This window comes from Trichoderma camerunense (genome assembly GCF_050948025.1).
Source record: "Trichoderma camerunense strain CBS 138272 chromosome Unknown V8C40scaffold_1, whole genome shotgun sequence".
Classification (NCBI taxonomy): Eukaryota; Fungi; Ascomycota; class Sordariomycetes; order Hypocreales; family Hypocreaceae; genus Trichoderma; species Trichoderma camerunense.
The window spans coordinates 2,602,148-2,620,127 of record NW_028145369.1 but is presented as its reverse complement, the minus strand read 5'-3'; the positions used below and the strand labels follow the sequence as shown (position 1 = coordinate 2,620,127).

General features: G+C 50.5%; 9 protein-coding genes across 9 annotated transcripts; 5 read left to right on the top strand and 4 right to left on the bottom strand.

Annotated features, from left to right (window-relative positions):
- Positions 1-66: 66 nt before the first annotated feature.
- Positions 67-1,744, top strand: V8C40DRAFT_230852 (TFIIH/NER complex subunit TFB3). The gene has a single exon (XM_083212807.1). The coding sequence runs from the start codon at positions 307-309 to the stop codon at positions 1,435-1,437; it is 1,131 nt and encodes a 376-aa protein (XP_083079462.1). The 5' UTR covers positions 67-306; the 3' UTR covers positions 1,438-1,744.
- Positions 1,745-1,846: 102 nt separating this feature from the next.
- Positions 1,847-5,156, bottom strand: V8C40DRAFT_230850 (ANTH domain-containing protein). Its single transcript, XM_083212806.1, has 5 exons — positions 4,677-5,156; positions 4,204-4,441; positions 3,949-4,139; positions 3,779-3,890; positions 1,847-3,722 (listed from the first exon to the last, which is right to left on the bottom strand). The coding sequence occupies exons 1-5, from the start codon at positions 4,719-4,721 to the stop codon at positions 2,431-2,433; spliced, it is 1,878 nt and encodes a 625-aa protein (XP_083079461.1). The 5' UTR covers positions 4,722-5,156; the 3' UTR covers positions 1,847-2,430.
- Positions 5,157-5,283: 127 nt separating this feature from the next.
- On the bottom strand, positions 5,284-5,688 carry V8C40DRAFT_230849 (uncharacterized protein). Its single transcript, XM_083212805.1, has one exon. It carries the CDS (start codon positions 5,509-5,511, stop codon positions 5,296-5,298), a length of 216 nt encoding a protein of 71 aa, XP_083079460.1. The 5' UTR covers positions 5,512-5,688; the 3' UTR covers positions 5,284-5,295.
- Positions 5,689-5,919: 231 nt separating this feature from the next.
- V8C40DRAFT_230846 (aspartate--tRNA ligase MSD1) lies at positions 5,920-8,467 on the top strand. The gene is made up of 5 exons (XM_083212804.1): positions 5,920-6,160; positions 6,219-6,901; positions 6,957-7,217; positions 7,267-8,339; positions 8,424-8,467. The coding sequence occupies exons 1-4, from the start codon at positions 5,980-5,982 to the stop codon at positions 8,233-8,235; spliced, it is 2,094 nt and encodes a 697-aa protein (XP_083079459.1). The 5' UTR covers positions 5,920-5,979; the 3' UTR covers positions 8,236-8,339; positions 8,424-8,467.
- Positions 8,468-8,584: 117 nt separating this feature from the next.
- Positions 8,585-9,905, top strand: V8C40DRAFT_230845 (rRNA-processing protein UTP11). Its single transcript, XM_083212803.1, has 2 exons — positions 8,585-8,855; positions 8,956-9,905. Exons 1-2 carry the CDS (start codon positions 8,760-8,762, stop codon positions 9,652-9,654), a joined length of 795 nt encoding a protein of 264 aa, XP_083079458.1. The 5' UTR covers positions 8,585-8,759; the 3' UTR covers positions 9,655-9,905.
- On the bottom strand, positions 9,893-12,289 carry V8C40DRAFT_230844 (uncharacterized protein). The gene has a single exon (XM_083212802.1). It carries the CDS (start codon positions 11,856-11,858, stop codon positions 10,014-10,016), a length of 1,845 nt encoding a protein of 614 aa, XP_083079457.1. The 5' UTR covers positions 11,859-12,289; the 3' UTR covers positions 9,893-10,013.
- A 476-nt stretch (positions 12,290-12,765) lies between these two features.
- On the top strand, positions 12,766-14,471 carry V8C40DRAFT_15714 (uncharacterized protein). Its single transcript, XM_083211395.1, has 3 exons — positions 12,766-13,677; positions 13,745-14,018; positions 14,069-14,471. Exons 1-3 carry the CDS (start codon positions 13,142-13,144, stop codon positions 14,387-14,389), a joined length of 1,131 nt encoding a protein of 376 aa, XP_083079456.1. The 5' UTR covers positions 12,766-13,141; the 3' UTR covers positions 14,390-14,471.
- Positions 14,472-15,550: 1,079 nt separating this feature from the next.
- V8C40DRAFT_15786 (chaperonin 10-like protein) lies at positions 15,551-17,094 on the top strand. Its single transcript, XM_083211401.1, has 2 exons — positions 15,551-15,765; positions 15,856-17,094. The coding sequence occupies exons 1-2, from the start codon at positions 15,730-15,732 to the stop codon at positions 16,909-16,911; spliced, it is 1,092 nt and encodes a 363-aa protein (XP_083079455.1). The 5' UTR covers positions 15,551-15,729; the 3' UTR covers positions 16,912-17,094.
- A 346-nt stretch (positions 17,095-17,440) lies between these two features.
- V8C40DRAFT_15729 (uncharacterized protein) lies at positions 17,441-17,875 on the bottom strand. The gene has a single exon (XM_083211397.1). The coding sequence runs from the start codon at positions 17,778-17,780 to the stop codon at positions 17,553-17,555; it is 228 nt and encodes a 75-aa protein (XP_083079454.1). The 5' UTR covers positions 17,781-17,875; the 3' UTR covers positions 17,441-17,552.
- Positions 17,876-17,980: the final 105 nt, after the last annotated feature.

Here is a 17,980-nt window from a genome sequence, read left to right as displayed (position 1 = left end):
TAGCCCCCGAAGCTTAACATGCAAGGTCGGCAAGCTATCCGGCCGATAATGAATTGTCAGCCATTGGAATCATTCTCTCTCTCCTACACGTCGCGTGCCCCAAAGCGATTGTCCTTGATATAAAGACACGGACCGCATCGAATATTGCCACAGCAAGATCCAAGATCCATACGACTTAGTTTTGGCTACGTAGTGCCAACGCGACCACCGTGTCTGACTGGCGTGAAGCCATCTGCACTTCCATCTCGAAGCTCGAGTCTCGCATCTTCAAATCGCGGTTCCATTATCAACACCCGAAACGAAACAATGTCTCGCGCAGGCGGCACCAGCACCATCTCGGTGCGCCATGCCTCCAGCTCTTCCGCCTCTTTCGTCTCCGCCCCTCTCCCGCCCGCAGACCAGGATGAAGCCTGCCCCGTGTGCAAAACCACACGCTATTTCAACAAGGACATGGAGTTCAAAATCAACACCGAGTGCTACCACCGCATGTGCAAGACCTGCGTTGAGCGAATCTTCAAGGACGGTCCGAACCAGTGCCCTTATGCGGGCTGTCACAAGACGCTCCGCTTGAGAGGTTTCAAGACGGCCTTCTTCGGAGACTTGGGCGTCGAGCGGGAGGTGGACATCAGGAGGAGGGTGGCAGCCGTGTTCAACAAGGCCGAGGACGACTTTGAGAGCTTGGACGCGTACAACGACTATCTTTACATGGTGGAATGCCTCACCGATGACCTTGTCAACGGAACCGACGAGGCTCGCAAAAAGGCCGAGGTCCAGCTCTCCGAATGGGAGGCCCAGCACAAAGCCGAGATTGAGCGCAACCGCAAACTCGCCCGCGAATCTGATGAGTCACGGCAGAAACGCCTCGCCCAGGAGCAAGAGGCTGCTCGACAGCGCCGGATCCAGGAGCTGCAGGAGGATGCCGATGAGAGAGCCAATGCCGCGCGGTTCCGGGAGGAGATGCTCAATTCCCTGCAGAACGCAGAGCTTGGCCATGCCGAAGAGACGGTGGATCGGATCTTGCTCAAGAAACGAGGACAGCAGAAGCGCGATGCTACGCTGGATGCCGTTGCGACGCTGGGAGGCGGCTTGTCGATTCGTGGTCTAAGAGAGAAACGTACTGCCGTGTTGGACGATAAACCATATGATCCGTTTGGCGGCCTGGATCTTGCGCCTCAGAGAGTCGACTTGGGCAGCGAGAACCTGTCGCAGTACAAGAGCGAGTGGCTCGACATTACGCGCACCAAGGAGGATTACATTGTGGGCGGATACAGCTCCGAGGAGTACCTTACGCGGGCTCTGTTCGAGGCATTCTCTGGCCTAGGCGTGTTTGTTGCTGAAGACAAGGATATCAGAGAGGAAGCAACTGTGGCAGCTTCTTTAGAGGCTGGTGCGGGGGTACCAGTGGGTGGGAAGATGGACGTGGATGATCCATTTTAAGCAACGAATTCTCGAGACCTGTCTCTTATCGAGATTGAGAACATCTCAACACTGCAAGAAAATCGGTTTTCAATTTACCCACCCGATCTTCACTAGAGTATACAGGTTTTTGCATTTCAAGGCGTTAGCGGGTGGTCATGAGTTGAAATTATAACAAGGCGATATGGGTAGGCGTTTGGAAATTGGAGGTTTTTTGTTTGTTGACATTTCTTTTCTTTTATTAATCAAAGATCGATACCATGACATATCACACTAGGCTAGATATACAGGCAATTTATGACAGGGAGTTGGCCTTCCAGCATATCAAGTTTTATACCAGCCACTTGTCCAATATAGTAGAAGGTGATGAAGCAGTGATATTTGAGTCTATGCCAACACTAGACATAATCAGCCAGCAGAATGGTTGAAATTATAAGCAAATAGGTATTTTATTCCTCTGCATATCGCTACAGTATTAATACTACCCCAACTCGACGATAGTTGGGCCCCTTCCATGAAGAAAATGCATTTATAAACCTAACGAATACTCTTTGCATCCCTCGCCCCCCGAAACGAAACTCTCCGCCCAACATATTGCCAATCCGATCGTTCCAGTCTGCCCAATTCTTTCCGTCTCGTCTTCGCTTTCTTTGCAGAATGCTGCTCCTTCTGTGCTAAAAGCCATCCCTCCCCAGTAATAAAAGCTGTGTGAATTTGCATGCTAAAGAAATAATTCCTCCAGAATTCTGACTAGTAATAATAATTCCACGGCTGAATCCTTCCCCCTCGACTGAACAAAGAAAGAAGACGAAGAAGAAAAAGAAATACACCCCAAAGCCAATAAACGCCTCGCTGCTTGATGCGATATGTAAGAGTAATGAAAAAACTGAATCCCCCCGTAGCAACGAATAATACCCATGAAAGGAAAAAGTAGGCGATAAAGAATGACGAAATCCAGATTACCAGATCACAAAGGCTTTACATGATTCAAAAATATTGAAGAAGCAAAGGAATTTATTGTTGCCAGGGCGTCTGCTGTGCCGGGCGAGGGAACACCGGTACAGTTTGGATGTGATCAATACCGCCACCAATCGGAGTCTGATTATGCTGCCAGCCCATACCGGTAGCGTGGTTGACAAAGGCGCCCTGGCGGAACGGGTTCGTAACACCCGTTGGCTGTGGAGCAAGCCCCGAAGATTGCTGCTGGGGGTCCTGGAGCTGTTGCTGCTGCTGCTGCTGCTGCTGCGGAGCTTCGGTGGGAACGTTGCGAGCAAAAGGGTTGGTGCTCGTGGGCTGGGGCTGTACGGGCTGGGCTTGGAAAGGGCCCGTATTCTGGCCTGGGGAATTTGTTGACCTGGCAAAGGGATTGGTTGATTGGCGGTTGAGGGTTGGCGTGCTCGATGTCGGTGTTGACAGCTGAGATGAAGAGGATGTCGGCTGTGCTACCAGCATAGACTGGCGGAAAGGATTGGTCATGCCCGGAGCGGCAAGTGACGGTTGGAGACCAGTCGGTTGAAGCCCAACGGGTTGAAGGCCAGTGGGTTGGAGACCAACGGGTGGTTGTTGTTGCTGCGGGATAGGAGTCTGGAAATTGGCAACAGTATTCTGCGGGATAGGGCCTAGTTGTGGCCCAAAGCCGCTGAAGCCGGTGATGGTTGGCTGCAGTTGCGCAGGGGGTTGTATAAATCCATTGTCCTGCTGTGGGAAACCATTGCCCTGGACAAAGCCTTGAGGTTGCTGGACAAATTGGCCTTGCTGGAAGCCCAGCCCGACGTTTTGCGCCTGGAAACCTAAATCCTGCCCCTGAGCTTGAATGGGCACCTGCATAGGAGGCTGTTGGGCGGTGACTTGCATCGGTATCTGGTTCTGCTCGATGGAGTCGAAGAAGTCGATGAGGTCCGGGTCCGGTCCTTTGTTAGCTTGAGGCTTTGACTCGACCTTGGCAGTCGCATTTCCACTGTTGGGGAGCGGGAACGGATTGTTAGCCGCAGGAGATGGTGCCTTAGGGAAGTCGATTCCGCTCTTCGTAGCCTTGGACTTAGATCCCTTGTTGCCCTTCTTTGCCTCTTGTTCTGCCAAGTACTGCCGCCGATGGATCTCGAAATCCGGGTCGTTGAGGTATTCCTCAAGCTGACGGCCCAAGTTAACTGGCGCATGCTTGAGCTTGGGAACCTCAACCCTGGTGTGATGCTGCCACTGCTTCGCAGTGCTGAGGTACTGGACGACGTAGTCTGTGTGCTTAGTGAAAGTCCGATAGATTTCCATAGCTCTGTCAGCGTCCGGCTTTGACATTTCAAAGAAATGACCTATAGTAATAATGTTAGAATGGACTCAGTATTCAGCAAAGGTACCCAAATCTGACCAAGAATGTTGATAAGTCCTTGGTTCAAGACCTGGAACAACGGTAGAAGGTCGAGGACTAGTAATCGAAATACGGCGATCGTGATCTCGGTCTCTGGTTCTTGATCGAGGAGCTGCGAGAAGGGTAAGCTTTAGTTCCACTATAGAGCAAGTCTTTTGAATATGACGCACATCGCATTTCAGTAAGGCCGTAAGCTGATGCTGAACGACTTCCGTCTCTCGCAACAGACCCTTCTCAACAGTGAGTCTCTCCAGCCTTGATTCCGGGGCGCGCACCCAATCAGTCTTGGTATCGCGATATGCGCGCACTCGCTCGATGAGGTAATTGGCATAGTGGCGGATGTTTCGGCCTTGGGTTTGAGCTATTGTAGACTGTTAATTCTCTGGCGTGGGTATAGCTTCATGATGGCTTCGGTTAGAACGGACCGTCTGCGAAGTTGCTAATAGCAAGCATGTTTCGATGTCGGGCAAGATACGCCAGTGTCGCCTCTGGAGACCCCTCGCGGATCATGAGGTGAACCGTCATCAAGCTTTTGAAGACGACGGTCCATGTTGAGTCGTGAAGTCGGTTCTGGAGCGCGCGAAGGACCTCGGCGATGCCAGCCTCGCCGGAGTGAGTACCAACTAGGATGTGCTCGATATACTTGGTCTTGGGGGGAGCATTCTGCAGGCGCACATAGACGAGGAGTAGTTAGCCATCTGGTTGGTTGTCTTGGGGGTTGCCCTGCTTCTGTCTCCGTGTTTGGTCTGGCGCTGGGAGCCCAAAGATGGATAGATGCCCCATCGCCATAACAAGAGAGACAGAGAGAGAGACAGCCATCGCCATCGTCATCGCTTGCCAACAGGGACGGTTGAGCTTGAGCTGTGCGGAGTTGAGCGCAGCTGGAGGCGCAACTCACCTTGATCTTGGTCGCCCCCTTGACGGACTTCTCAAAGGAGCTCATGGTTGCGAGGTGTGATCGGGGGCCGTGCTCGAGGGAATTCTTCCGGCTGAGGGACAATCGTCAAGTCGTCGGTGGTGGATAAGAAAGTTGGGCGACTGAACGGATGTCAGGCCGAACCGGCAGCCGGGCGGAGCTTTGGTTTGGTTTGGGGTTGGTGGGAGAGATGCTGGTATTGCTATTGGATTGCTATTGGGCACCAAGTAAGTCGAGAGTTGGGTTGAGGTTATGACGATACCCCGAGCGCTGCGGCACGTGGCGGCGGAAGCAGCGGAAATATGGTGGCTGGGCAGGGAGACGAGAAGGTCACTCACTAACGGCAATTGACTTTACTGTAGATATGCCTTGCCGCGCTGTATCTGTATGTACATAATTCACCGTGCAGTGCAGAGGCGTCATATGCAAGGCTGCGTAGTTTAGTCTCGGTTTTAGCCAAACCGGTTATTTACCAACCAGCAGCAGCAGCAGCAATCACGAAACACGGCAGACGCATTGATTTTATATCAGTGCGTATGACGTTCCACTCAGGCGCAATTTGGGACACGGCACGGATATTTATTTTTTTGCCAATAGCAAATTAAGGAACACGAACCAGGTTCTGTTTGATTATTACAGCATCCCGACACGATCTAAGAGCTAAGCCCTTCTCCGTATCAAGATGCAATATGCTACAAATGCGAAAATCATGGGTGGGAGAGATACATTGCCGGGCAAACAAACAACAAGCAAACAGAAAATTCAAAGGGTAGAAAAAACAGAAACCAAGTAAACAGACAATAAGAAAGACTTCCATTCTTCATAAGTCAGAGCTTTTTTTCATCGCGTCCGATGCAATACAAGGTCGGTGTGTCGAACGCCCATATCATGGAACCAGCCCTCCATCACCTCCAAACCCTGAAGCCCCGAAGGAAGAGTCTTGAAAGGTCAGGAAAGCGGCTCCTGCATCATATTATACACGTAATCTCATCACCTGCAGTCTCAGTTAGCAATTGCACGCATCGTAGAGTCTCGCGGCGGTTTGGGGTGCGTACGTTTATTTGAATGGAAGGATAAAGAGGAAAAGAAAAGAAAAAATCTAGCTCGCCAAACGCCGGCAGAAATTTAAAGCTCTGCGCAGGCGTGGGGTATCCGGGAATTCATCGGGTGATTGGGCGGCTTCCCTACCAAGGTCCATCTATCTTATCGGCATCAGTCATGCCATATTTCTTTGCGCAAGTCATTCTTCTATAATTGAATGCCAGTCTCTGATTGATATTAGGCAATGGGGCCTCTTGTTGGTTCCCGTAGCCTGACATTGCGTCGTCATGTTTGCATCAACGCCTTTGCAGCAGCAATTCCACGACGGGTGATTTACAGGAACAGCCGACTCTACTCACAGGTAGCCAAAGATGAGGCAGAAAGCTCGTCAAAGCGCACCAGCTTATTAGATCTTTGGCATAAATGTGAGCTTTTTCAATGAAACTATTCTTTTTAAAACTAAAATCATCTGACTTGCAACAGATGAAGCCAATGATGAATTACTTGGACTCGGATCAAAGGACGTCTACGTGGGATTATTAGGCAAGAGTCGCAATGTCTCAAAGCACCTCTCATTCGCCGATCTCACCACGCCGTCTGGTGAAATCATTCAGGTCTGCTCTAGCTCAGAAAGAGACAGTGAAGCCCATGACGATTTCCGCCAGGTTCCAGCTTTCAGTCCTGTGCTTATTCGTATAAAGCAACAAGAGGCTGTAAACGCCGCTGAGCCTACTACCAATGAAAACTCATCAAAAAGAACCGTCTACCTTGACAGCATACGGGCCCTCAACAGCGTTCCGAAAAATCTCATAGTAACACCCGAAGTCCAATTCCCGCCAACAAAGAGACATCTCCAGATCCGATTTCACCCGGAATTACAAGCCAGACTTCAATTTAGATCATGGCTGAAAGGAATGCTCAATCAAGGCTTGCTCCAGAAGGGCTTTACTGATATAGAGACGCCGACTCTCTTCAAGTCTACCCCCGAAGGCGCTAGAGAATTTCTTGTTCCTACTCGACAAAAGGGTACCGCCTATGCTTTGAGTCAAAGCCCTCAACAGTACAAGCAGGTCCTCATGGCTAGTGGTATTATGCGTTATATGCAATGGGCTCGCTGTTACCGCGACGAGGATCTCCGCGCCGATCGGCAACCTGAGTTCTCACAGGTAAGTTGGATCTCAATATATCTTGCGGCAACTTAGTACTGACGACTTGGACTAGCTCGATATGGAGTGGGCGTTTGCTGGAGCTGAGACTGTGCAAAAAGATATCAATGATATCGTATTAGGAGCATTAACCGCCCTGCAGCCTGCACAAAGCTACAAGGAAATTCGAGGAGAGGTGATTCCGGTTGTTGCTGATATACCTTCTAATCCACCGCCAGCAGACCAACCTGTGGCCCATCAGTTTACCAATCTTACCTTTGCAGATAGCATTGCGGCGTATGGCTCTGACAAGCCAGACTTGCGTATTCCCTTAAGGGTGAGACAATTAAGTGGAACCGCGTTGATTATATACTGACGTATCATAGATACACGCTCTCCCGGATCTTGAGCCTTATCGCAACTTCGTTAGCATGATCACTCATCTGTCTAACCCTCTTATAGAGGCCTTCACATTGCCATTGAACGGCTGCTCTCCCTCGGATGCGCGCAAATTTGTTACTAAGTTTATGGACGAACTTCCACCTTCTTTGGCAAACAATTCAGACGGCAAACCTCAAATTCTCATCCACGACTCGAGCAAGCCACTGTGCGGCTTCTCTTCGCTGGGCTTCGAATATGAGAGCGTTTTGGACTTGGTTTCAGAAAAGGAGGGTCTCCAAGACGGAGACCTTGTTGTCTTCCAGGCCCGCGAGAAGCCTGCCGGACAATATTACTCAGGCTCGACTAGAATTGGAGACGTCCGTAACATGCTGTGGAAGGCACTTGTGGACGCAGGTTACATGGAAACCCCACGGCTTGGTGAGCCAGGATCGCTCCAGTTCGTATGGGTGACAGAGTTTCCCATGTTCAAGCCAGTTGAAGAGGGTGAGCCCGGTCAGGAGGGTGCAGCAGGAATTGCGGCTTCTCACCACCCCTTTACCGCCCCCCTCTCCCAGAAAGACCTAGAGCTGCTCTTTACCGATCCCCTAGAGGCAAAGAGCGCTGCTTATGACCTGGTTCTCAATGGAATTGAGATTGGCGGCGGCAGTGTGCGTAACCACATTGCCGACGTTCAAGATTTCATCATGCGGGATGTTCTGAAGATGACCGACAAGAGAATCAAGGACTTTTCTCATCTGTTCGAAGCTTTACGCTCAGGATGTCCTCCTCATGCCGGCTTTGCACTCGGATTTGATCGCCTTGCGGCCTTGATGACCGGTACACCGACTGTCCGAGACGTCATAGCCTTTCCGAAGACGATGAAGGGAGAAGATCCGTTCGTTCAGTCACCCAGCAAGCTCAGCAATGAGCAGCTTGCTCCATATGGCCTGCAACTCCGCTCAAAATCTGCATAGGTTGAGAGTGGAGAATTCTACACCACTAATAATTTGATCATTGAGATCAGCTCGAGAGTATTCATATGACTGATTAGAAAGGACGGCCTTTAGAAAGCTATCATGTAAGAGAGAACTGTATGACTAGGGCGTGCAAAGTCTTGGACGCAAATCTTGTATAATAAATGTCTAATCACGACACCATTTAGACAACATATATTCCATTCAATGACATTATGAACCAATTCAACCTTTTCATATGCTTTTTGAAAAAATAAATAATTCTATTCAACTCTTCCCTTATACAACAGAATCATCCTTTGGGAACTCCTTCAGTGCCATTTCTCTAGCGCCACTCTTGGGTTCAACGGCGCCACCAGGCACTAGCCACTTCCACTCTCACCGCCAAAAATCTCAGAATTCTGCCGCTCTGCCACCTTCAAGCACAGCTTTCTTCAGATCGCAGCGACGTCTTCGCATTCGAAGCCGCCAAAAGCTCTTTTCCCACCAAATCTCTCTACGGAAACGTCGTCGTAGTCGCAGAGATGTCATCTTTGCGAAACTCGATTCAGCGGCGCCCCCATCGGGAGCGTGCGCAACCTCTCGAGCGCCGCCGCCTCGGTCTCCTCGAGAAGCACAAGGTACGAGACAAAAAGACAAAGACAGCAAATCCCCAATCTTTATCCCCGGGATAATCTTTTAGAAAGGTCTTAATGAAGTGATGCTGACGGCAGAGTACAGGATTACTCCAAGCGTGCAAAGGACTACAACCAGAAAAAAGCACAGCTCAAGGCCCTCCGCGAAAAGGCCGCCGAGCGCAACGAAGATGAATTCTATTTCGGCATGATGTCGCGCAAGGGGCCCGGAGCCAAGATCAACATCGGCAGGAAGTGGAACGGCAGGGTCGAGGGCGACCGCGGGAACAACAAGGGCATGGACCAGGACACGGTGCGGCTGCTCAAGACGCAGGACCTGGGATACGTGCGCACGATGAAGCAGGTCGCCGTGAAGGAGCTGGCGAGGTTAGAGCAGCAGGCCGTTTTAACAAAGGGCCTGGATCAGCTGGCCGACGAGGATGATGAGGATGACGACGACGACTTTGATCTTGACGACGAGATTGACGGCCCGTCAAAACGAAGGTCAAATTCAAATGGTCCCCGGAAAATCGTATTCCTAGACAATGAAGACGAGCGAGACGAAGCCCTACAAGCAGCCGAAGACGCAACCACGAAAAGAGAAGACCAAGACGAAGCATTCGAACGATCAGAAAACCTCAATGAACTCAAGCGCAAGCTCGAGCACTCCCGCAAAAAGGTCAAGGCCCTCATGACCGCAGAGACCCAGCTCGAGGTCCAGCGCGCCAAGATGGCCAAGACGGCTACTTCGGGCGGGACGACGAGGAGAGGGAAGAAGATTATGGTGCGGAAGAGGAAGCGGTAGATGTGAGGCGAGCGAGCGGAGGAGAACAAAAACGGGAAATAGTTGACGGGAGAGATGAAAGATTTCTTTAATCATAAGCGCTGGTAATGCATTATATTGTGCAATTGAGAGATAGTCATAATGCGTATATATAAGGTATGGATGTTAGATCATCCCGAAAATGGATTTTAAACATGGGCTTTCTTTTATTTACAATTTGTTATGAACAAGTTTCTGGGTATCACAGTCATTCAAGTAACTGTGAGATGGGCTTATACTATTTACGCCTTTAAATGCAGTAGAGTGGTAATGTTCACGATCACATTGAAAGAGATACTTCGGTCGCTCGTTGTCATCGTTAATCATAATGCATCGTCGTATTAATACTTGGATCCCACACATTTATAGAAAACCTTGAAAACTCCCTTGACACATGCAAACCCAATCGTAAGTATCCATATAAAACAGTTGAATATCCCCTTCACCAGCTTGACAATGACTCGTAGTATAAAGGGTCCTTTGTCTTCCGATGACTTTTTGCTCCCTCTACCCAGCTCCTTGGCCAGGCTGTCATTTTGGCTCTCGAGGTCAATTTCAAATTGTTCCATCCGTGTGCGCTTCTTTTCCTTCTTGTCCTTCTTCTTCTTGCCGTCTTCAGAGTCACGGTGTCGGCTCAGAGCGCTGCTGAGGCTTCTTGACTGTCTAGGAGGCTCTGGTAACGGCGGTGCCTCGAATGGCTCTATAACAGTGTTGGGTGAGTTTCGATCATCCATGGCGGCAACGAGAAGCAATGCCGTCACAGCCACATCAACAATATAATATGACTCGATTTTGGACGCAACACCGGTATCGATTTCCAACCACCCACTACCAGTGCCATCTCGCGTCAGCTTGGCAAGGTGTTGTGGCGATTCATGATGCTCTAGTGTATACTCAACACGAGACCAGGCACCAGAATGCTCAATTGTGAGACAGAAGGGTGTCGCCAGGGCGGGATGCACCAAATAGTAACTTGCGCTATCGTCATCCCACACAAGCCTTCCGCACTCTCTTTCTGCAGCCGCAACCGTGCCAGGATCGTCTGCCCTATCCATGGCTATTTTTGTTGCGGCACAGGGCATGAGAAGAGCAGCGAGGCCGTCATTTGGAGAATGTTTTCGAGATTCCTCTTCCAGGGTTGTATTCAGGGCCTCTTGCCAATACTTTGCGTCTGAGGCACGATTGCCACCACCCATTACACCATTTAGAATGTTTGCAGCGGAATTTGACGCCGGTTTGGGAACTTTGTAGGCCTTGCTGGGATCGTATCTGCTTAGTGATACATAGGCTGATGCTGATGTGGGATCCAAACGGAGGTTATAGAAAGGCTGTGAGGTGGAAGAAAGTGTATAAACAGGGGCATCTTTCTGCTGTGTCAACTTCAGACAGTAAACGCGGCCCTCAGAGCCAGATGCTTGCCAGCCGTTTGTGACCTTCCAGAGGTCTTGAAGTTGCTCGGTTGTACAGATCGCGGGAATAACTGGGGGGTTATGAGGGCGAACGGGTACTCTAACAGGAGGTTGCTCTGGTGCAGGTTCAGCGCTTTCATAGTAGCTCTGGCGACTGACAACAGCCCGAGGCACGCCAGATGGGTTCATTTGAATTGGGCCGTAGTTTTGTTGATCCAAGGGTAAGTCGGGATTGTATGTCGGGAACATGGATCGCAAGGGCGGCGGTTGAGAATTTGGGGGAGGGTCGAAAAATAGAGGGGGTTTGGCGATGGAATTTCTCGGCTGGTTGACATTATTGCCTACGAACATCGGAGGTGGTGGTGGGAGTGCACCATCCCTAGGAACTTCGATGGTCAATCGTGGGCGACTTGGACCCTCGCCAGGTCCGTCAAGTTGCTCTTCTGTGTCCATGGGTGGCAGAATATTGTGGTCTAAGACAACTTCTGATGCTTCCTCAATTGGAGGATTGAACTCTAGAGGTGTGTGTGTCCTCGGTTGTGGAGTCTGACGGCCATTTTGAGAAGGCGATGATACTGGAGCAAGCACCGGCGAGGGTGAAGCAACAGGTGTTGCAGCGCGACTATCTTGAAGTTGCTGCTGTGGCGTGGTCGCTCGACGCTCATGGGACTCTGAACGGCGGGCTCGAGGTGCCTGGGCGCGTGGGTGAGGTTTGGAAAAGTTGGGATTGGGGAAGAGCGACAAGCTGGCGCTGCCAGACGGCCGATGTGAGGCCATGGTTTAAGCACGAGATGGTGTATTTAGTATACACAAGCAGCACTCAAGATGGGCCTTCTTCACGGAAGAGGCGTGGGGTATCGAGTTGAAGTGGCGCGCCAGAGCACCGAAAGAAACAAAAAGAAACGCCTAGGGTATCCAAAAGGTGAGGGCAAACGCTAACAAAGATGCTACGGCTTCATTGTTTGTTGGCTGGGCGTCGCATCGTGATACCAGCAGAGCAGACACAACAAAGAACAACAACAAAAGAAGCACTATGCAAGGGCAGGAATAAAAATCAGCGCTACAAGACCAGTTATAATAAAGAGGCACTCCTCTTGTCCAAGTGTGCTAGCCTTGTGAATGGGTGGGAGGAGGTCGGCGACCCAACCTGATAGCCAAAAGATGCCGCCATCGAATCAGTCGATTAAGCGCCTTTGGCTAGACAGCTTAGTCGAGTCGGCATGAGAATCGCAGCCGGTGTAGACGGACAAAGGCACACATCCCGGCGAACCACGAGAGAGAGTGGGTGGCACCATGATCTCTGCGCCCCAAAATAGCACCTTGATCTTGAAGGGTGGACGCCATCGATACCCCGGCGGGCCAATGGGAAGCCGCATCACACTGCATTGGCGTACTTAAGCGCTGGAGACGCAGGGGTGGGTTGAAGCTTGAAGGCACTGGACGAACGCCATAGGCCACTCACACGGCCTGCAGCATCGCGTCTGGTCGCATCGGGGTGGGTTTCTGATAGGCTGGAGGACGTTGGCCGCGGCAGGAAGGGCGCTTAATTTATTGGGGCGGGCGAATGTCTGTCAAGCTTGCAGCGAGCGAGTGAGAAGAGATCTTGGGGGAAATGAGATTGAGGGAGGGAAAAAAAGGAAGATTGAAAGTCGCCGTGTCAGATCTTTGACATGATTAGGTGAGCCTTTGTTCCTTTGGTCCTTTCCTTTTTGGCTTCCAAATCTGGTGGTTCCTTCTTTGACGAGCCCTCCATCTCACGTGGTGGTGCCTGGGCAAATGCAGGTCGTACAACACGCAAGTTCCAACAGGTACCCCCAGGCAGAGCTACCCCGCTTATCGCAGGCAGAGTTTCGGGAGATACAAGGAAGAGCCCCGCCTCTTTATTTAGCAGCAACTTTAGCATCAAACAATTGCCCAAAGCTGACTGACAGATGCAACCCACTGGAACTTTACTGCACGTTTCGGACTTGCAACTCCACAAATAGCTGTATATTTCGGAGAAGCGTGCTTGATAAGAGCTTCCTGGCCGGGTAGCTTCCATCATCATTTCATACCTTGCCATGCTTTGGCATAACTGCCCCACAGAGATTTATGACATAGCGCTTCTCTGGGGCGGTCCTTCATATGGCTCCTCGTCCAGATTCCGGAGACTTCTCAGGTCTTTGCCGCGACCACATCCTGACCATCAGCTAGAATGGCATCTACAGCTATACGATCAGTATACCAGGCTGAAGCGCTGTTTAGAGATGAGAGAGGATACACCGCTGTTGTCCAATGAGGATTTAGAGGAACTCAAAGTCATTCGAGGTGCCCCACTTAACATTGACGACTTTGACCCAATTGATGTCGAAAAGAGATTCTTCTTTTCCAAACCCACTCGTCACAGATGGGCAAAATGGCTGGCCGAACAATATCTCGAAGATGGAGAAGTATGGCCAGAACCTGAAAAAGAGACGCGTTGGGTCATTGACGAGAATGGGAATCGAATACCAGACATTTGTTGTGTCAATTACTATGCCAATGCCCTCTGGCAGATGACAGACGCCTGGATTGATGGTGGCACTATGAAACATAACCCATGGTGGATCGTCAGTCGGTATGTGTGCTCCCATCAAGCCTCCCCATCATATCAAAGGTATATGCTAATCTCGCTCGCCTGCTAGTTTATACCCTGTAGATCCTACTGGGGCCACGGGTTATGGGAAAGTTTACACAGGTCCAGCAAATGAGTATCATGAGTTTGAAGCAACTTCTACGCTCCTTTATCAGGGCGGAAGCCGATACGGACCTAATCCACAAGTGCCTCATATAATTATCATCACCTACGATACAATTATACCCGATGATCGAATCTTAAGGAGCGAATTGTTACTAGCTGTCAGCATACTCCGCAGGAACCTCGCTCTATTTCCATGGCTCGAGCACCATACGTTTCCGGTAGGGGCAATACAACAGCTGTATAATATCATGGCTCACGTTCAATCTAGGTCTTGATATTAAGTTTTCACGAAACAGGAGCTCGGATATTGCAGATGCACGCCGAAAATGGATACTTCATAGTCAGAGCCTCTCGTCAGCTGGTATTTCCTACAGATGATGGCAGCATACCAGCCGACGGCCTCATCATGCTTACATGGATGCTGGCTGAGCCCATGGGCGAGACATCTTTCTCTAGTATATCAGTCAATACCTCCAGCGAAGAAAAAAAGGTTTGTCGACACGAAGGAGATTTGAGCGTAGCCTCTACATTGGGGATACCGGTTGTTGATGACACAGACGCTATCCCGCTTAAGCACCGTGCTAGCTAATGATGATGATTGTGATATTGTGAAGGCGATATGTAGCGAGTTCCAGGTTTTGACGTATGGAAACACTATTTGGTGGTGGGCGAAACATTTTACTTCATTTCAGAGATGAGAAGCATATTGGAGCATTTGCATTTTCAGATAAGCACTTGGCAAAATCTTTTCTTTAAAGACCGTCGTGTGTGTAAGCCACACTGCTTCTAGTACCTAGGTATACAAGTGTCACTAAGTTCTCTGTTTTGTTTCTTTTTGTGGCTTTCGTTGAGAGGTACCCTCCTTTTAGACCCATTGCGACCCAATCAATGTAGTTTGCCTTTCTTCTGCTTAGAAGGAAGTGTTGATTACTGCTCATTTTAGTAACTATGAAATGGTTAATAGAGATGAGTTCGTAATGAAGTGTTATGCTCATGTATTCAACTTCGCAAAGTACAGAATAATGACTGGTGTCCGCCGCTTATGACACAGATGCAATTAAAGATATTGGAAAGGCAACCAGGAGAGCTTAATAGATCAATCTCACTCGTATTTTTGCATAAACACAGTGACATCATATGGAGAAGAGATATTAGCCTCTATCAAGAGCCACTCTCCATCAATGCCCAAAATATTGAGCTGTTTGCTACAGGGTAGGCATGATTGGTATGCTTCGAACGCAGATATTTTGCTCAAAAGACAGCCGGGATTGATCTCGTAGGATAATATAGGCATATGATAGTAATGAGCCAATCTGTTAAAATCATTCGGAAAGCCTCCGAGTGTATGCTTCATTGGCATAACACGAATTTCATGGTCATCCCGTTCTCCATCCCGACTTACAGCACGTGGTGTGGCAAGAAAAAATCAATGTCTGCCCAACTACACCACCGAAATCGCTGGCGACCAGAATCTCCATTAATTCTCCAACGCTTCTCCCATTGGTGCGGCTATTGTCACCGGTTAAAATGCCATTGGTCCTCTTATAATTGTGGGCTGCACTTCAAATAGTTTTGAAAGTTCCTTGTCGCTCAGGAACCTGGAGCCTCTGCTAAAATACTAGGCGCGCAGAGTAGCACGGCGCGGGGTCCTTGGAATATGGAAGCCTGGCAGCGTGATCCGTGGCTCTCCAATTAGCTATCGTGGGGCGTCGGTTGGGAAGAAACTCGTCGCGGATGGAAAATGTCATATGGCTGAATCCCAATGCGGGGATGAGATTTGCGTATATAATGGAATTGCCATCGGGTTGCGAGAGAATTTTCTTTCTCGCTCAACTCTTGCTTCATCGTCACTGTGACTGAGGATCTTTTGCTGAATTGAAGAGCTACCCCGCCAAAAGTGTCTGCTCATTGAATTCCAGCACCGTTGAAATGGCGACTCAGACGATTAACAAGGATGCGATCAGCGTAAGAGGACTCACCTAACGGAGAGGCAATTGGCGTTGAGAATACACTTATAGAGCATTGGAGCTGACCGGCTGGCCTCGACGGAAACAGAACCTTTCTTTTGTCCTCAACAAGCCCGGAGACGTCACCTTTGAGGAGCGCCCCAAGCCCACCATCTCCGACCCCAACGATGTCCTCGTCGCGGTAAACTACACGGGAATCTGCGGCTCAGACGTCCACTACTGGGTGCACGGCGCCATCGGACACTTTGTTGTCAAGGACCCCATGGTCCTGGGCCACGAGTCTGCCGGAACCGTTGTCGAGGTTGGCCCGGCCGTCAAGAACCTCAAGGTGGGCGACCGAGTGGCCCTGGAGCCCGGCTACCCATGCCGTCGATGCAACTTCTGCCGTGCCGGCAAGTACAACCTCTGCGCGGACATGGTCTTTGCCGCGACGCCGCCATACCACGGCACCCTGACCGGACTGTGGGCTGCCCCCGCCGACTTTTGCTACAAGCTGCCGGACAACGTGTCTCTGCAGGAGGGCGCTCTGATTGAGCCGCTGGCGGTGGCGGTTCACATTGTCAAGCAGGCCCAGATCCAGCCCGGCCAGTCTGTTGTGGTGATGGGAGCTGGGCCCGTGGGCCTGCTCTGTGCTGCCGTGGCGAAATCCTACGGCGCAACCAAGGTGGTCAGTGTCGATATTGTGCAGTCCAAGCTGGACTTTGCCAAGAGCTTCAGCTCGACGCACGCATATGTGTCTCAGAGAGTCTCGCCCGAGGAGAACGCCCAGGCCATCAAGGACCTTGCAGACCTGCCCATCGGCGCTGACGTCGTCATTGATGCCAGCGGCGCGGAGCCCTCAATCCAGACGAGCATACACGTCGCTCGTATGGGAGGCACTTACGTGCAAGGTGGTATGGGCAAGAACGAGATCACATTCCCCATCATGGCCATGTGCTTGAAGGAGTTGACGGTCCGGGGATCGTTCCGTTACGGTGCTGGAGATTACGAGCTGGCTGTTGAGCTTGTCAGGACTGGCCGTGTTGATGTCAAGAAGCTGATCACGGGTATTGTCAGCTTCAAGCAGGCCGAGGAGGCCTTCCAAAAGGTCAAGACGGGAGAGGCTATCAAGATTCTGATTGCCGGACCCAACGAGAAGGTCTAAGTCATGAATGTGCTAGGATAAAGGAAAAAAACCACACAATGCACAAAAAAAGTTTAAAAATAAAGATTTCAATGAAATTAAAGGAGAGCCGGGAAAAAAGTAAATAATATGAGTAATGCAGATTCTTGCAGCGTTAAGCGCGGTCAAGTGAAACCGATGAATTTCATTCTATTCGATCCAGGCGAAAGTGGCGTGGTGATCCGTGTGCTGAAAGCGAGCGGCGGCCACCAAGAACCCCCAGAATTGAGGCTCTACTGGCTGTGGATTCACGGCTCGCCAGTCACGCAGCGCAGAAGCACCCCTGGGCTAATTCCACGTCCCTTTGTCGGTTATCACAGGCCTTCTGAGGGACGGCAGCAGTGCTCCTACATGTACCTACTCGATGTGGTGTTACGGAGTTCATTCCCGAGCATGTAGGAATTGCAGCCAATACAGCTGCACCACCTTGGTGCTAGCTTTAGCGAACAGCCGGGACAGCGCACAAACAGGACAAAAGCGGCTAAGAACGCTAAACAAAAGTGAGGCTGAGTTGTGAGCGCGATCGGGCTAGTTGAGGAGTTGGACAAGGTCACAGTCACAGTCACAGCTTTCCGCGGCGGATCCCTGTCTGACATCTGACGACCCAATCTGTCTTTTGCTTGTCAATGCCCAAAGGTCCGCGCTTCCACGTGCTGAAAAAAGCTTAGAGAGGCATAAGACGGCGGAACCAATCCCGCGCACTGCCGATCGGTCGATATTGATCGACTCCATTCACGAGCTGCCATCTCTGTACAAATTGGGAAACAAAAACCGGAACACAAGCACAGGCACAGGCTCAGCTGCTGGGCCGTGCAAAGGAACATTGAAGCCAGGGGTGGCAAAGCGCCCATGTAACTGTAGAGAGAGTCGATGAGTGTGCCAATTCTTTACCTTTCATATTTTCTTCCTTTTTTTCGATATTCGATAGTCTTATCCTGCCCTCTGAACTGACAAATCGGCTGCATCTGGGCGGCGCCAGTAGCTGATCCGAGCCGTGGCTTACAACTCTCATTTAACAACCAGCATTCTTATGCAAGCCACATGTTCCAAC

Excerpts from the sequence above, each read along its gene's own strand:
- V8C40DRAFT_230852 (XM_083212807.1), top strand. The coding sequence starts at position 307 with ATGTCTCGCGCAGGCGGCACCAGCACCATCTCGGTGCGCCATGCCTCC.
- V8C40DRAFT_230850 (XM_083212806.1), bottom strand. The coding sequence starts at position 4,721 with ATGAGCTCCTTTGAGAAGTCCGTCAAGGGGGCGACCAAGATCAAG. Across the intron at positions 4,140-4,203 it reads TATTAGCAACTTCGCAGACG|CTCAAACCCAAGGCCGAAAC; the intron begins GTCCGTTCTAAC and ends AGTCTACAATAG. Across the intron at positions 3,723-3,778 it reads AGGACTTATCAACATTCTTG|GTCATTTCTTTGAAATGTCA; the intron begins GTCAGATTTGGG and ends TTATTACTATAG.
- V8C40DRAFT_230849 (XM_083212805.1), bottom strand. The coding sequence starts at position 5,511 with ATGGAAGTCTTTCTTATTGTCTGTTTACTTGGTTTCTGTTTTTTCTAC.
- V8C40DRAFT_230846 (XM_083212804.1), top strand. The coding sequence starts at position 5,980 with ATGGGGCCTCTTGTTGGTTCCCGTAGCCTGACATTGCGTCGTCATGTT. Across the intron at positions 6,902-6,956 it reads GGCAACCTGAGTTCTCACAG|CTCGATATGGAGTGGGCGTT; the intron begins GTAAGTTGGATC and ends GACTTGGACTAG. Across the intron at positions 7,218-7,266 it reads ACTTGCGTATTCCCTTAAGG|ATACACGCTCTCCCGGATCT; the intron begins GTGAGACAATTA and ends GACGTATCATAG.
- V8C40DRAFT_230845 (XM_083212803.1), top strand. The coding sequence starts at position 8,760 with ATGTCATCTTTGCGAAACTCGATTCAGCGGCGCCCCCATCGGGAGCGT. Across the intron at positions 8,856-8,955 it reads GTCTCCTCGAGAAGCACAAG|GATTACTCCAAGCGTGCAAA; the intron begins GTACGAGACAAA and ends GGCAGAGTACAG.
- V8C40DRAFT_230844 (XM_083212802.1), bottom strand. The coding sequence starts at position 11,858 with ATGGCCTCACATCGGCCGTCTGGCAGCGCCAGCTTGTCGCTCTTCCCC.
- V8C40DRAFT_15714 (XM_083211395.1), top strand. The coding sequence starts at position 13,142 with ATGCTTTGGCATAACTGCCCCACAGAGATTTATGACATAGCGCTTCTC. Across the intron at positions 13,678-13,744 it reads CCATGGTGGATCGTCAGTCG|TTTATACCCTGTAGATCCTA; the intron begins GTATGTGTGCTC and ends CTCGCCTGCTAG. Across the intron at positions 14,019-14,068 it reads TCGAGCACCATACGTTTCCG|GTCTTGATATTAAGTTTTCA; the intron begins GTAGGGGCAATA and ends CGTTCAATCTAG.
- V8C40DRAFT_15786 (XM_083211401.1), top strand. The coding sequence starts at position 15,730 with ATGGCGACTCAGACGATTAACAAGGATGCGATCAGC. Across the intron at positions 15,766-15,855 it reads TTAACAAGGATGCGATCAGC|AACCTTTCTTTTGTCCTCAA; the intron begins GTAAGAGGACTC and ends CGACGGAAACAG.
- V8C40DRAFT_15729 (XM_083211397.1), bottom strand. The coding sequence starts at position 17,780 with ATGGGCGCTTTGCCACCCCTGGCTTCAATGTTCCTTTGCACGGCCCAG.